Genomic DNA, 15,817 nt, shown 5'->3' with positions numbered 1-15,817 from the left:
TGATGTGCTATTAAGGGGTACCATGGGGGTGTTGAGGGCTGAGGTTAGGAAAGTTGTTGGAAATCCAAGCCTGGATCCCAGGAGAGAGGCCTAAGTTAACACTATGGATTTTGAGAATGTTGTAGATACAGGGTAGAATTTAAATCCTGGAGAAAATTCGAGTCCTGGAGAGAGTATAGCTAGATGACAGACCCTGGGAAATGCCTCCATCCCAGGATCAGATGAGGAGGACACTAAGGCCAGTGAAGAAGAGGAGAAACAGAGAGGTTTTAAATCTCATTTTCTCCTAATAGCTTTGAAATCAGCCTGAGATGTGAATCTGAGGTCAGCACTTTGAATAGAGAGTCATGGTGTTGAACAGACACCTTGTCCCTCTGAAGGTAGGGTGTAGCGTTCTGTGTGTTCCAGTGTCTTCTAAGTCGCTAGGTCTAGGGCCGATGTGCAGTGCCCTACAGCGGAATATATGATGCCCACTCTACCCATGTCATCTCTGGGTAATGGGGCAGCAATGACTTCTATAGAAGCAACTGCATTCCCGATGGAGGTTTTCATCCACTCCCTTTGCAGGATCTGGAATGAGAGGCCCCTCAGAGAGGTTATCCAGCTGATGGAGTAGGGAAAATTCTCCCCATGCAGAAGCAGTCCAGGGCGGGAATTGGTTTACCTTACACGGCCATCAGAAATTTATCTCAAAAAAAATATCACTTAAAGAAAGCCATAGACTGACCCTTTGGTTAAGGGAACTCTCATTCATTCCTTCAACAAATATTTTTTGAGCACCTGTTATGTGTCTGGCACTGTTCTAGGCACTGGAGATACAGCCGTGAGTAAAGCAGGCAAAACCTCTGCCCTCATGGACCTTACATTCCTGAGCGGGCAGGTTAAACAGACAAAATAACTGAATAATATGTTAGATGCTAATAAGTGCCATGGAGAAAAATTAAGCACAGAAGGGGCTAGGGGATGCCGAGGAGATAATGGCTGTGATTTTAAATTGTTGGGGTGTCGAGAAGAGGATATTGAGGAAGTAACCTTTGAGTGACCACCTGAGGATACCTGGGACAAGAATCCAGGCAGAGGGGGGAGGGTTTGAGAGCCAGCGAGGAGGTCCCGATGGAGGAGAGCAGCAGCGATGAGGTCAGAGGTGCAGACTAGGGGCCACGATCGGTGGAGCCCCATGGGCTGCACCCAAGTGGGGTGAGAGCCACGGGAGTGTGTGGGCAGGGGAGGATGGGCCTGGGCTCTCACCAGCTGCTGGACCCTCCCCTGCGTCCACTCACAGCAGTCATGAACTCTGATGTTTTGACAGCCACAGAAGCGAGCTGGGAGCTTCTTCGAATGGATTCCTTCTCCTTTCAACATTTGCTCCACATGAGAATAATTATTCTGAGTTTAGGTTATGTGGACCCTTTGACTTCATTCCCTCTGACAGATACTTTGTGTGTGTGTGTGTGTATGTGTGTGTGTGTGTGTGTGCATGCACACGCACACATGCACAAACTTCCATTCATGTGTGATAACTCAGAACTGACTTAAATTGTATATTTCAGAGAAATGAATTTTTTGGTAAAAAAAAAATATCTAACCTCCCCGGGGCTCAGTTTCTTCATCTGAAAAATGGGTATGAGAATCTTGACAAAGAGGGTATCCCAATGCCTAACACACGGTAGAAGCTCAAGAATGTTGTCTCATTTTCCTGTCCTTCCTCTGACACTCTTGTGAGTTAAATAACCATTTGTTCCATTTCACCTCTGTACATGACTTTGTAGTTTTAGATCATTATGCCAATGAATATACTGGGTTTGGATGACTTCAGCTGACCTAACTTTACTATCGCTTTGACTGTTCAATGAATTTATTAATGTACATAGCATGAATGTGTTCTCTCCCCATTTAAATAGAGGTGAAAGGATTTTCCACACTGCATCAAGAAGGCACACCTCCATCAAAACAATAGAGCTGAGTAAGAGCAAAACACATGTAAATATTTCATTCTTGCTAATGAAAACACTTATATACATATATAAATATATGTAGGATATCATGTTCTGATCCACTATACATTTTTCTCCATCAGGATAGAACAGCATAGCCGAAAAGAGGCATACTGATATTTTTCACAGAAGCACAGAGCTTTAAAAAATGTTAATGGCCTAAAACTCACATATAAATACTGAATTACTAAAAGCAGCAGCAATTACATGTTTAATGTCAACAGGAGCACATTATCTAATGAGCTGTTTGCAGAAGTTAATAATGTGATTAATCACTGACTGACAAAAACTGTGGAAAAGAAGTTCTTTTGTACTGATAGTACTCCCAAGGCAATTGCTGCCTGACGAGAGGTAGATCTTGGCTAATGAGGTGCCAGTTCAAGTCAGGGGCTGGTGGAAGTCAGAGAAAGATCAGCTGGCTCCTCAGGCAGGCCCTCACCATGTGGCACGTACTGGTGGGGCCTTTGTATTCCAGAGTCCAGTCCTCAGCTTTGTGGGTCTAGTAGCCCCCAGAATTAAGCAGGATCAGGAGGACCAAGTTACGCTAACCAGACTTATAAGAGATTGATATATAAACCAGATTGAAAGTATTTAGTTTAAAATATGGATTAGAACTACCAAGGAGAGGGGATTTCTTTAACTGGCTGTTACTCTATCCTTTGTGGAAATCTGTATGGGGAGCCAAATTGCAAAAGGAGTAATGGTAGTTCAGTTACACATTCATTCAACTTTTAATTGAGCACCTACTATGTGCAAGGCACTGTTCTAGGCCCTGGGGAATGCAGCAAACAAGGGACAAAAAACCTCCCTGCTCTCTTAGGGTGCACATTCTAATGGAGAGGCAGGGGGTGACAGATGGTGAGCAAATGTATATGTATCATGGCAGATGGTGATACGTACTTTAGAGCCTCACCACTCCAAGTGTGGCCTGGGGGCCTGCTGCATGGGTACCCCCGGGGAGCTTATTAGGCATGTTACCGAGTCCAAGCTTGTACTGCTCACCACACGACAGGCTGATAAATTCAGAGACGAGTTGTTGGGGCCAGGAATAGTGACTTTATTTGGAAAGCCAGTAGACTGAGAAGATGGTGGACTTGTGTCCCAAAGAACGTATTACAGGGGGACCCATCCCAACCCACAGAATCAGAATCCACATTTGAGCAAGATTCCCAGGTGATGGGCATGCACATTAAAGTTTGAGAAGCACTGATATAGAGAAAAATTAAGTAGGAAGAGGGGGATGGAGAGTGCTAAGGGCAGGGATTGTTATTGATATTTTATAGAGAGTACAGGGAAGGCCTCACAGATATGGTAACGCTTGTTCAGAGCCCTGATGGAGGGAGGGAGGGAGCCACGTGGATATGTAGGTGAAGAGCGTTCTAGGTAGTAGAAGAATAAGCTGGTGCAAAGGCCCTGAGGCAGGAGCATGTCCTGCATGTTTGAGGAACAGTAGGAGGGAGGTAGGCTGGAGCAGAGTGAGTTGAAGGAAGAGTTGTAAGGGCAGAGAAGTAACTAGATGGTTGGTCAGGCAGATCACTTAAGGTCTTATAGAAATTATAAGGACCCTGGCTCTTACTCTTAGTGGGGTTGGAGCCTCTGGAGGGTTTGAGCAGAAGAATGTTGTGATCTGAATTTTTAAAGGATCACTCCAGCTTCTGTCTTGCAAATAGACTATAGGGAACAAGGGAGGAGCTCATTGCAGTAATTCAGGTGAGAGATGTTAGTAGCTTGGACTATAGCAATAGAAAGAAGTCATATATTTTGCAGATGGAGATGACAAGGTTTGTTGCTCAGTAGGATATTGAGTGAGAGTAAAAGAGACAGGTCAACATTGATGGCAAAGTTATTGGTCTGAGCATCTGGAAGGAAGGAGTTGCCATTTGTTGGAGTGGAAAATATCACAAGAACAGGTTTGGTTGGGGGTGGGGGGATTGGGAGTTGGGCTCTGGATATATTAGAGACATTTCTTAAGTATCCAGCTGGAGATTTGAGTTGATGGGTGGATACAGGAATCTGGAGTTCAGAGTAGTGGTCCTGGTTAGAGAGATAAATGAGCAGCAACAGCACAGATGGTTTTTAAGCCTTGAGTCCATGAGATCATCTAGGGAGTGGGAGAGAAGAGAGCTTGTGTGGTATTAACAGTATCACCAAGCTCAAACAGCCAGCTGCAGCCATCTTGCCCACCAGATAGACCTGCCATCCGGCCAGGTTACCCATGTCTGCTGGTCGGGGTACCCTCCCCTGGCATGGATAAATCTTTGGTTCTCTTTTTCTAGATTTTCTGCAGACCCCACTCCCTTCCAATAACTCTTTATTCCTATAAACAATTATTTTGGTTACTGTTTTCTTTACTCCAGTCCTTTTGATTGGACTGAGGTGTTTCCAAAGCTTCCCCACCTGGGATCGTGGGCGGAGGACTCATTCATCTCATATCAAAGGCTTTTTCTTTTTCTCACATTTTCCTAACCCAGCTTACTGAAAAGTTGAAAGAATTGTACAGTGAACACCCATGTTGCTACCACCTCGATTCCACAATTAGCGTTTTACTCTATTTTAATAATCACATCTCTGTTCATCTATTTTTCCATTCATCTGTTAATCCATCATATTTTTTGATGTATTTCAAAGTAAGTTGCAAACATCAGTAGACTTCAACCCAAAACACTTCAGTATGCATATCATTGCCTAGAGTTCAATATTCATTTGTGATGTTTTAGATAAAATCAGCATACAGTGAAATGAACAGCTCTTAACTATACCATTTGATGTTTTGACAAGTGTATACACCTGTGTGACCCAAACCCCTATCATGATGTAGAGCATGACCACCAACCTGTGGCCCTTTGCAACTTAATTAATGCCAGCCCCACCCTCCTTGAGGCACCTACTGTTCTAATAACACATTCTTCCTACTGACAGTCACTTTCGTTACGCTGTTTCACTCTGGCTCTGAGAATAGCTGGATCGTTTTGATTAGACAAGGCATTTCCATGCCTCCCCAGGCAGCCATCGGGGGGCGGGGCAGATCCGTCCACTCAGGTATGTTTTATTCGTTGCTCACTCAGTGGGTGACTTAACTACAATATTTAGAGTCATCTCTCCGTGGCCTTTGCCGCCTGACTGCCCCTCAGATTGCTTCTCTCTCCTCTTTTGACTCACGGACATTACCAGAGGGGAAACTTGATACCAATCCATCTTCCTCTTCCTCCTCTTAATCATAGTGAAGGCTCACATTTCTTCAGCACCTACTAGGGGCCACACCAAAGCACCACATGTACCTTGCCTCTCTGATGCCTTGCAACGTGATAGCCCCATTTTACAGATGAGGACACTGAGGCTCAGAGACTTTGAGTAGCTTGCCAAGGCAAGAGCCTTTTTGAGCCCAGACCCTCTCAACCCTCTCACGACCTGGGACTGGAGGGCATTTATCTCCTGCTTGCTTTCCCCTTCCCCGAGCTCCTTGTCATGTGCTTCCCCTACTCTTCCCTGCAGCCGTGGTGAAGAACCCGCCCAACAACCTGTGGATCATCGCCGCGGTGCTGGCGCCCATTGCCGTGGTCACGGTCATCATTATCATCATCACTGCCGTGCTCTGCCGGAAGAACAAGAACGACTTCAAGCCAGACACCATGATGAACCTGCCCCAGAGAGCAAAGGTACGAGATGGAAGCTGTGAGGAGAGGGGCAGGAGCCCTGGCCCCTTGGGGCTCCACCTGCCTTTTCTCTCATGGCTCTTGAGGTCTTTGCAAGTACCTTCAGAAGCATCCTCATGAGCCCTCATGTTGAAGGAGACCCTTTATTTACTTATTTGAATGTTTTAAAAATTGTGGTAAAATATACATAGCATAAAATTTACCATCTTAGTCACTTACAAGTGTACAGTTCAGTATTCTTTAGAATATTTGCATTCTTGTGCCACCTTTATTTTTATAATGAGGACACGATAGCTAATGCTCATCTAATGCTCACTCTTTGCCTTAAATGCTTCTCAGGGCTTTGCATATACCAACAACCCCTAATCTTGCCAGCAACCCTTTGAGGAAGAACATTATTTTACAGATGAGGAAACAGGCACAGAAAACGAGTTGCTAGCTAGACCTGAAAGGGGCCTCAGAGGTCATCTGATCGGACACCTTCCCTTTTACAGAGAAGTGACTTCTTCACAATGGCACAGTTAGTAAGTAGCAGAACTGATAGTAGAACCAGGTCTCTTGGCTCCTAACTCAGGGCCCTTTGGGGCACATCAGACCCTCAAAATTTTCCTTCTTCCGCTGGCCGGAATGGCTGATCTTCAAAGGCTGCATGACGGGCGAGCTACAGATGCTTGGCCGGGCAGCCATCAACCCCCAGTTCAGTGGCTCCCCTGAGGGCCGGCCGGGAGCCCCGGCCACTTTCCACAGCCTCCACAGGGCCGTACCACCCATCTCCAGTGACTGGAAGGGGAATGAACTGAGGAAATTCCAAAGGCTAATTCTCCAGTCACATAGCTCCCTTCACAATAGTCCCCGAAGGGACTATAATAACCTGTAATACCCAGTGTTTAAATAATGCCTTACAATATCCTGGGCTATCCTAGGTCTGTCACCTTGTTTGCTCATCACAGTAGCCCTGTGAGGTAGGTTATAATCAGGGCAGCATTTATGATTTTCATTTTACTGCAGAGAAACCCAAAGGAAAGAGAGACTGTGGGACTTACTCCACAGCAGTGGGGGAGGTACTCAGGCCCATATCCGAGTCTTTGGGCTGTGTCTACTTTATACCCCTTCCTGAGCTCTGAGATTTGGTGGGTAGGATCCTCTTCCAGCCCTGAACATCTGAGCTTTGTCTACCTGTGCAGGAATGAAACAGCGAATGGAATTTCACATCCACTGGGATGCATGACGTAGTGATCGTCCTTGCTGGGAGTCAGGCATGTCTAGTTCTTCCTGGATGATCATACCTTGCTTCAGCAAAAGAAATCAAATGAATTTGATTGTTTGTTAAACCGAGTCACCTGTTGAGAAGCTGCGGCTTGCTGAGACACTGTCTAGTGAGGAGCCCAACCCCAAAGAATGTCGTTCCGTGTCTGTTGACATAAAGCCACCCGCTGCGCGGACGCAGCACGATGTTGGTAATTACCCAAGCAGTGAAAAATGAAACTATTCCAAGAAGGGGTATTTCATTTCCATCTTAGCTTGGTTATAATCTGAGCCTTGCAGACATAACAGTAATTACCAGAATCTAATTGCAGCTGAGTCCAGGAATGCAAAACATGCCATACTGAGGTTGTAAATGCCATCTTTGTGTGCTAGATGAAGCCAAAATTTTACTAATTTGCCGAGATGAGTTGGGCAGCACATGATTTCAGCATATCTTCTGGCTGGAAAGCTGTCTGAGGCTGGAACAGATTCACGTGTGTGGGTTTTCATAGCCCCTTTTATGTCCCTTCCCGGTGCATTGTGCTTCAACAGATACCCGGCTGCTGTGGAAAATCAAGCAAATTTATGTTCCATGAGATGATTGAGTTCACTTGTGTGGGGTGATGGCGGTTGTTTTCTCCCTCAATGAGACTGGGCTACGCACTTGATTTCCAAAGCCCTTTTATCACGGGAAACCAGCGGGGTGGAACTGCCTCTTTCTTACCGCAGTCCTGCCCGTTGCAACCCAGGGGCACTGCAGTGTTTGCAAGAGGAGAGAGCCGCCTGCATCACTTCTCAGAACCGTTGTGTGTGAGCAGAATTCATTTAACGCCAAGGGACCAGGCGGGATGAAAAAGTTAGCTTTCGCCACCAATCCAGAGACCGGGAGGGTGGTCTCCTAGTCTCCAGGGATACCACTGTGCCTGTAAAGATGCGGGCTGCAGTGCCAGAGGACATGGCTGGGGATCCTTGCTGAGCCCCACTAATAGACTTAACATCCTAAGAGGAGGTGAGTGTGGCTGTCCCGGGAGCCAAGACCCAGCCGTGCACGCCCACACCCTTCTGCAGAGACAAGGTACCACAGATGTAACCCTATTACCATTGCTGTCATCCGGGCTTCGGCAGGTAGAAGATTGAGAAAATGATCAGCGCAGGAGGAGGGCCAGGCGTCATGCCTTTATCGCCTCCTTTCTTCCTAGTTCACTTTTCCCTCCTCTTTGTCATTGGATTCATAGCCTTTCCCCAGGTTTTCCCTTCAACTGAAGAGAACATGATCCCCTGGAACAGGCCACCTTAAGAGAAAGTTGTTAGGGCCATATCCAGGTGCAGAGTGAGCTTGGAGGGCCTGCACTGGTTGGCATGACCTTCTGCTTGGGATGGGTCTGCTTTAGTCACCCCCTAAAGATGCCCAGCTGTCTCCTGTTTCTCACATATTATCTATATGACCATACTTAACCTCTTTGTGCCTCAATTTTCCCATCTGTGAAATGGGGGTGATAACAGTATTCACTTACAGGTTGTTGTGAGGATTGAGTTATGTGCATTACTTTGAGTGTACCTGGTACAGAATAAATATTATATATAAGTTGATGTTTATTATTATACATGCTTTCTTCTTAAAAGATCGGGGTAACATGTTTACCTTTGAAATTGTTGGAGATTATTTTGATTTGATAATTTTACAAAACTCATTAAAGCAACTGTAAGTGTTTCATGATGTTGTATTAACGGTGTTAGGGGTCACTATTGTGTGTCCCGTGGGCAGTTAGTTAATCTCAGGTGATTTTCAAGTTGGAGGTTGAAAGACCACTATCCTGTCAGTCAGAAGAGTAAGGTACTAGTCTTGAGTCTTTCACCACTTAGCTGTGTGATCTTGGCCAAGTCACCGAACCTCTCTGAGCTTTTGTTTTCTTACCTGTAAAGTGAAGACTGTGCTGTTTGCCCTGCTTTCCCCATGTGGTTGTTGTGAGAATGAAATGAGGTGTCAGTGTTTTGCAGGCTGTAAGTACTGAACATGCACAGGGATTGTTATTATTAACCTAATAACGAGGGCCGCCTTTTAAGCTTGTTATTCCTTAATGTCTCCCTGCTCACCCACCGTCAACCCAGTCTCCTGAAGTATCTAGCGGGTAACTTCAGCCCAGTGTGAAGGGTGAGAGGCCAAGTTCAGAGAGAGTGAGGATGAGAGGGGCAAGCCAGAGCTAGCTCGTCTTCCTCACTAGGTTCTCAGGTCATCTTAGCCGCCAGTGCAGACTCCAAGTACCTCACACACAGGCCAGGAGGCTCAACACAGGAGCCAGGCCAAGTGTGGTAAAAGATGCCCAACCAAGATGGCAGGCTGCAGAAGGAGAGGAGAGGCCGTGGGAAGAACCATCAAGCAGTGGTTGGGTGTTCTGGCTCTGGGCCATATAGTAATGGGTTCAAATCCCGGCTCTACCATAGACCAGCTGTGTGAGCCTGGGGAAGTTGCCGAACCTTTCAACCTCAGTTTCTTCATCTTTAAAATGGGGAACCATAACAATCCCTACCTCCTTGAACTACAGTGAGGATGAAATGACATAATTTATGCAACGTATTCGATACTGTACCAGTAATATCAAGTGAAGCTGAAACTGTGAGCTCCTTGAGGGTAGGGGGCCAGTTATTATTCACCTTTATGTTTCCAGCATCAAGTGCAGTCCCTGACACAAGCCAGTGCTCAATAACTAGAGTTGGAGCAAAACTGAATAGGATAATGGGAGGATGGGGGTATGGCATAAAAGGGACCAACAGGAGATGAGGCTGGGCACATGGATTCAGACAGAATGTGAAGGGTCTTGGGTGCCTTGCCAAAGGGTTTGGGTGCCATGGAGCGTTTTTCATGAGGTAGTGATGATGACCTGACATGGTTCTAAGGGAGGTAACTTTGGAGGCTTGTCAAGGGTGGGCCTGGAAAGGAGCAGAATGGAGGTAACAAGACCAGGGCAGGGTCCGTACAACAGTGGACCTGGAGAGAAAAGGTCAGCTTCCAGAAACATTTCAGTTGAATTCAATTGGTGATCAATTGTTTGTAGGAGAAGCAGGTGAGTCAGTATTCTGGGAACATCAGCACATCCTCTGAAGGCTCCTTTGTATTTCATGTACCACCAAGGGAGGGGAGGGAAATGAACAAACACTATTTCAGAAGCACATTCCCAGATCTTAGCATAGAATTTTAGTGGTTACCACGTGGGTCAGAGTGTGAGTGTCTCAGAGAAGAGAGACCAGTGACCACACCTCCCAGAGTGATTTATCCAGGGAACTGTCCATGGCTATACTACAGACAGCTTGAAATAAGGAAGCTTTGCTGGATTTAGCAAGAAAACGCCATCCTATTCTGAGACACGATTTGATGGGTTGGGCCAGGGTCTTAGACCATTAAATCTGGCTGGAGCCTTCCTGTTACAATTCTTAGCTAAGTAACCTGCTGAAAGAGGAACTTCTGATCATATCAAGTGCTGATAGAACCCAAACAATAGAGGTTAAGTTTCATCCCAAATTTTCTTAAGGAGAATCCACTGATGTCCATTTCACCTGGCCTATGATTTAGTAGGCAGGAAAGCAGTATTAGCTAATATTGATTGAGCATTTGCTGTGTGTCAGGTACTTAGCTAAATGCTGGACTTGAATTTACTTATGTAATCTACACAGCCTCCCTTTAAGGGTAGTTAAATATCACGCTCACAGACATACACATTTGATCCTGCTTACGCTGTTATTCTCTCCATTTTACAGGCGAGGAAACACGTGCAGAGAATTTCAGTAACTTGCCCAAGGCCACCCAGCTAATACACGTCAGAGCCAGGATTTGAATCCAGGCTGTCTGCTTTTGGAGCTGCTGACCTTAACCTCCCCATCGTCCTGCCTCAGATCTGTGTTGTGCTGTTTTGGGGTGTCAAGCAGAATAGAGACACTCGCAGGAATTGTTTAAATATGCTTCTTGGTTTTTTCATTACCCCACTAATAAATGTCTGTTGGGTTTTGCTCACAGCTGCCCTATCCACTTGGGATTTCAGACGTTGTACAACAAAAGCCTTGCTAATTTTTCAGTAATGAATTATAGGAGAGCCAGCCTGCTTAAGGGAGAGGTCTGGATTAAAGAGTGATTCCATAGATTCCATTTTATTATTAATAATTGTGCTGCCTCGCCTGTGGTAGCACATTTCCTCCCTCTGTTTTCAGAGCTGTGATCCCCTTTCATACTCAAGGGTGGTGGAGGTAAAGCAGATAGGATTATCCTCATTTCTCAGATGAGACAGCTGAGGTTCAGAGTCCAAGTGACTTGGCAAGGCTGCACACCTGCTATTAAACAGGCTTTAAGGGATGACAAAATATTCCTAGGTAGGAGAAGATGCGGGACCTGTTTAATGTAGCAATTAAGAGCTTCTAATTAGCAGTATCCTGTGACTTAAAATAAGTGGTCTAAAATCCTTGAAAGTATTTGTTCTCACACACGTATTTGCATCTTGTTTATACTAGTCATTCTTCTGAGTCTTAGCTATAGCGATTCTGGAGCTATAGGTGGAATTAACGCGGATTTTGATTTTGCAGAGACAGAAATTATGATGGAGATTCATGTTAACTCTTGTTCCTCAGAAAGCTAAGTATGGTCCCAGCACATGCACTTTCCCACCTGTCTTCTCTTAAAGCTGCTGTGAGCGTCTTGCTTTGCCAGAAACGTGACTGCAAATCTGTTTCCTCTTTGCAGCCTGTGCAGGGCTTTGATTATGCCAAGCAGCACCTGGGCCAGCAAGGGGTGGACGAAGAGGTCATCCCCGTGACTCAGGAAACGGTGGTCCTCCCACTGCCCGTTAGAGATGTTCCTGCCTCTCAGGAAAGGGATGCCCCTCAGGATGGAAGTACTATCAAGACGGCCAAATCCATCGAAACCAGAAAGAGGTAGGCACGGGGCCAGCTTCTGCCTCTCTGTGTCAGCAAGAGAAATCATGGCTGGGGAGAACAGCTGAAGCCCTCAAGTTAATTCCTCTGTTCTCTTTAAAAATTCCCCTTCGTGCTTGTTTTGAATATTTGAGAAGGAGACTAAGGGAGACGATAAGAATCACAATACCTGCTTCTCATGAGCCACTCGTAAGGTTTTAGATGCCTGATCAACCCCAACGGAAGAGGTTTAGCTCTTAGATTTATTATAACAACTTTGGCACTGATGTCACACTTATATTTTTAATTTATCTCAAGAGCAGTGCCTTTGGTTCAGGATAGTTGTATTTTATCTGGCAATTTCTCTATAGAGCTTATGATTTTAGTTCAAAAACCATTTATTGAGTTTTTACTATGAACAGAGCACTTTGACAGGCATTGGGAGGACTACAAAAAGGTTTAAGATTGATTCCTGACCCCAAGCATCTCCTGATGGAAAGACAGAAATTGCTGAAATACCAAACGTGATGGGCGGGTGCCCACAGTGGAGTCTGAACCAAGTCCTGGGGAAAAGAGAGGAGGAAGAATTTAATTCTGATGAGGGAAAACGTCGTGGAGGAGGTTATGTTGTAGCCAAGCCTTGAAGGGCAAGTGGGATGCCCATAGGTGGGAAGAGATAAAGGGATCCAGGCTGGCAGAGCCAGGAGAGATACGGACATCCATGCTCACTTAATAATGAGTGTCGCTGGGGCTTAGAGCTCACAGTGCTTGGGTTATAGTGAAAGATGAAACCAGAAGATAGATGAAAACTGTGGAGGGTCTTAACTGCCAGCCTAAGGAGTTTGACCTTTATTCTCTAGGCATTGGTAAGGCACTGAAAGTTCTTCAGGGAGACAGTGATGTCCAGCCTGTATCTTAGGAAGACTACTCCAGCGGCAATGTGGATGATAGATGGGAGAGGTTAGGCTGGAGGGCAGGAGCCTGTTAGGACTTTGCAATAGGCTCACAAAGAGGTAATGAACTCTCTGGCCAGCCCTGTTGTCTGGCTGAACCAGCTCCCATTGCCAACCTTACCTGGGACCACAGTGGCGGCTGGAAAAGCTACATCCTCTCCCCCTCCTTCCCTCCCTTCACCTAACATATTTATCGACTGCTTGCTGTCTACTAGGCACTAGGGATACTGCAGTAAACAAGATAAAGTTCCTACTCCCGTGGTGCTTACAGTTTGGTAGGGAGAGATAGACAATAAACAAATAGAGAAATAGAAATATAGTAGGTTGGGCAGTGATGAGTACAAAGAAAGCCAAAGCATGGTAAGGGAATGCAGAGTTGGAGAGGGGAACATGAGGCTATTTTAGCAGGAAGTTGGGGAAGGCCTCTCTGATAAAGTGACATTTGAGGAAGACCTGATTGAAATGATGTGTGAGCCTTGAGGTTATCTTGCAGAAAAACTTTCCAAGCAGATGGAACAGTGTGTACAAAGCCCAGGGGAGGGAACTTCTTGACTTGCTTAAGGAAGAGCACGAAGGCCAAAGAGGCTGATATGAATGAGGGGGGAAGTGGTAGCAGGTGGGCCAGAGGAGCTGCCTGAGGTTGAGCATGGCAGGCTTTATAGACCAAAGTCAGGACTTGAGATTTTGTTGTGAATAAAGATCAGAAGTCATTGGAAAGTTTTGAGAGGAACAGTGATGGGATGTGACTTGCAATTTTAAAGGTTCACTATGGCTGCCGTGTGGAAGTAGACTGTAGAGAAGCAGAATAGAAGCAGAGAGACCCATTAGGAAGCTATTGCAAGAGTGGAAGAAGTGATTGGGTTCTAGAGATGTTTAGAAGGAAGGGCTGACAGGATTTGCTGATAGATTGTTGTGGGGTATGGAAATAGGGATGAATTTGCCATTTATTGTGCTGGGGAAGACTGGAGGAGAAGTTCGTAGGGGACAATCAAGAGTATGGATGTGGGTATGTTAAGTTTGAGATGCTCACGAGACATGCAGGTGGAGATGTTGAGAGCTCCGTTAACCATATGAGTCTGGAGTTCAGAGGAGAGGTCCAGAGTAGAAATATAAATGTAGGAGCTGTCAGCGTTTGGTTATAAAAAGCTCTGAGACTAGATGGGGACCTAGGAGAGTGTAGCTAGAGAAGAAATCAAAGAACTGACCCCTGGGACATTGCAACGATTAGAGGTCCAGATAATGAAGACGGATCAGCAAAAGAGTCTGAAAAGCATCAGTAAGAAAGGCACAAGGAGAGCGAAGCAAGAGTGGAATCTGAGAAGCCAAGAGAGGGGAGTCTTTGCAGGAGGAAGGAAGGATTGTTTGTATCAAATATATAAATTTTGCATTGGAGTCAAGCAGCAAGGCTCTGTGCTTTTCTCTAGGAGATCTTGGTACTTAAGAAAGAGGTACAGAGAAACAGGGATGGATTTCAGCTTGTGTGGGAAAGAATGTTGAGGGCATGTGGATTAATTATCTGTTGCCCTCTAACAAACCACTCTAAAGCTTATCAACTTAAAACAACAACCATTTCTTTAGCTCATGATTTTTGGTGGGTCCGCAGTTGAGGCTGAGTTCAGCTGGGTGGTTCTTCTAGTCTGAGCTAGGCTTGGCTGATCTCAGCTGGGCTCACTCATGCATCTTTAGTCAGGTGGAAGGCCTGCTGGGCTGGCTTGTTGATGACAGCCTTGCCTGGGGTGGCCAGGTAACTGGGACCTCTTGACATGTGGTCTTGAACCCTCCAGCAGGCTAGCACTGACTTTCTCACAAGGTGGTTACAGGGTTCCAAGAGCAGTAAGAAAAGAAGCCCCAAACAGGCTTCAAGTCTCTGCTCTTATCATGTTTGCTACTGTCCTGTTGGCCAAAGCAAAACACATAGTCAAGTCCAGAGTCAGTGTGGGAGGGGACTACCCTAAGCTTGGTTACTGGGAGGTGTGAACAAATTGGGACCTTAACTGCAACAGTCCACCCCAGCATGAAGTTGAAACATACAGAGAAGCAATGGATGATTTATCTGAGTTGACTGGCAAGTAGTATTATCTATAGTAATTATTCTCATTATGATCTTTGCCAAGTACTACCATAAAGGCATGCTAACAGTTTATCACCTATTTAGAGGACACTGAAAAAAAATCAATAGAATTACTAAAATTAGAATATTAACATAGCACTGCACTGCCAGGAAGAATAGAAACTTTTCCACCCATTCTAGTTGAGTGGTTTAAATTGTGCAAAGATTTCTTTTAAAAAAATTGTTTTAGGGGGCTTCCCTGGTGGCTCAGTGGTTGAGAGTCCGCCTGCCACTGCAGGGGACATGGGTTCGTGCCCCGGTCTGGGAAGATCCCACATGCTGCGGAGCGGCTGGGCCCGTGAGCCATGGCCACTGAGCCTGCGCGTCCGGAGCCTGTGCTCCGCAACGGGAGAGGCCACAACAGTGAGAGGCCCGCAGACCGCAAAAAAAAAAAAAAAAAAAAAAAAAAAAAATTGTTATTTTGTTTCTTGAATTTGCAAGGAGTCTATTCTTGCTAATCAAATTTAAATACTTAACCTCAGATTTTTATTAAGAAATATTAGCTTATGAAACAAATACAAATAAAGAAAACAATGCCTACCCTATTGAATGATTTCTCCATTTGCTTCATAATTTTACCATAACAATATACTTTTATTAAAGACTGGCTATATCATTGCCATAGCTGTGGGAGAAACATCACCTCTGTTCAAGTTCAGTTGATCACAGGAATCTCTGATCATTTGGGAAGATTTTAGGATGCCACATCCAAGAGCAAGCCCATCACGCATCTATGTTTCTAGCTTCCCCAACTTGCCACTTCAGTTTCCTCGTTCCCGCTAGAGCAGGACCCTTCAGAATGGGGCCGTTAGATGGTCCAAAAAGTTCTGCAGGTGAAAAATAGGGGAAGCCAGTGATCTGGTGGTCATTAAGATATCTTTAAAAAATTTGTTTTAAAACTGAAGGAAAAATGAAGATTCAGCCATTGCAGACAACCAGATGATGTTTTAGGTCCTTTTCCTTATG

General features: G+C 45.4%; 1 protein-coding gene across 3 annotated transcripts in view; it reads left to right on the top strand.

The window, feature by feature from the left end:
• Positions 1 to 15,817, top strand: part of KIAA1549L (KIAA1549 like) — a 282,463-nt gene that overhangs the window by 183,439 nt on the left and 83,207 nt on the right. For all 3 annotated transcript variants that reach the window (XM_060303369.1, XM_060303368.1, XM_030864767.2), the window contains 2 exons: positions 5,487 to 5,650; positions 11,619 to 11,809. In XM_060303369.1, the coding sequence (XP_060159352.1) occupies positions 5,487 to 5,650; positions 11,619 to 11,809 (355 nt within the window). The remainder of the gene's footprint in view (positions 1 to 5,486; positions 5,651 to 11,618; positions 11,810 to 15,817) is intronic.

The sequence above is a fragment of the Globicephala melas genome, chromosome 8 (genome assembly GCF_963455315.2).
Source record: "Globicephala melas chromosome 8, mGloMel1.2, whole genome shotgun sequence".
Taxonomy (NCBI): Eukaryota; Metazoa; Chordata; class Mammalia; order Artiodactyla; family Delphinidae; genus Globicephala; species Globicephala melas.
Note: the sequence above shows the minus strand (reverse complement) of the source record. Positions and strands in the feature narration are given on the sequence as shown.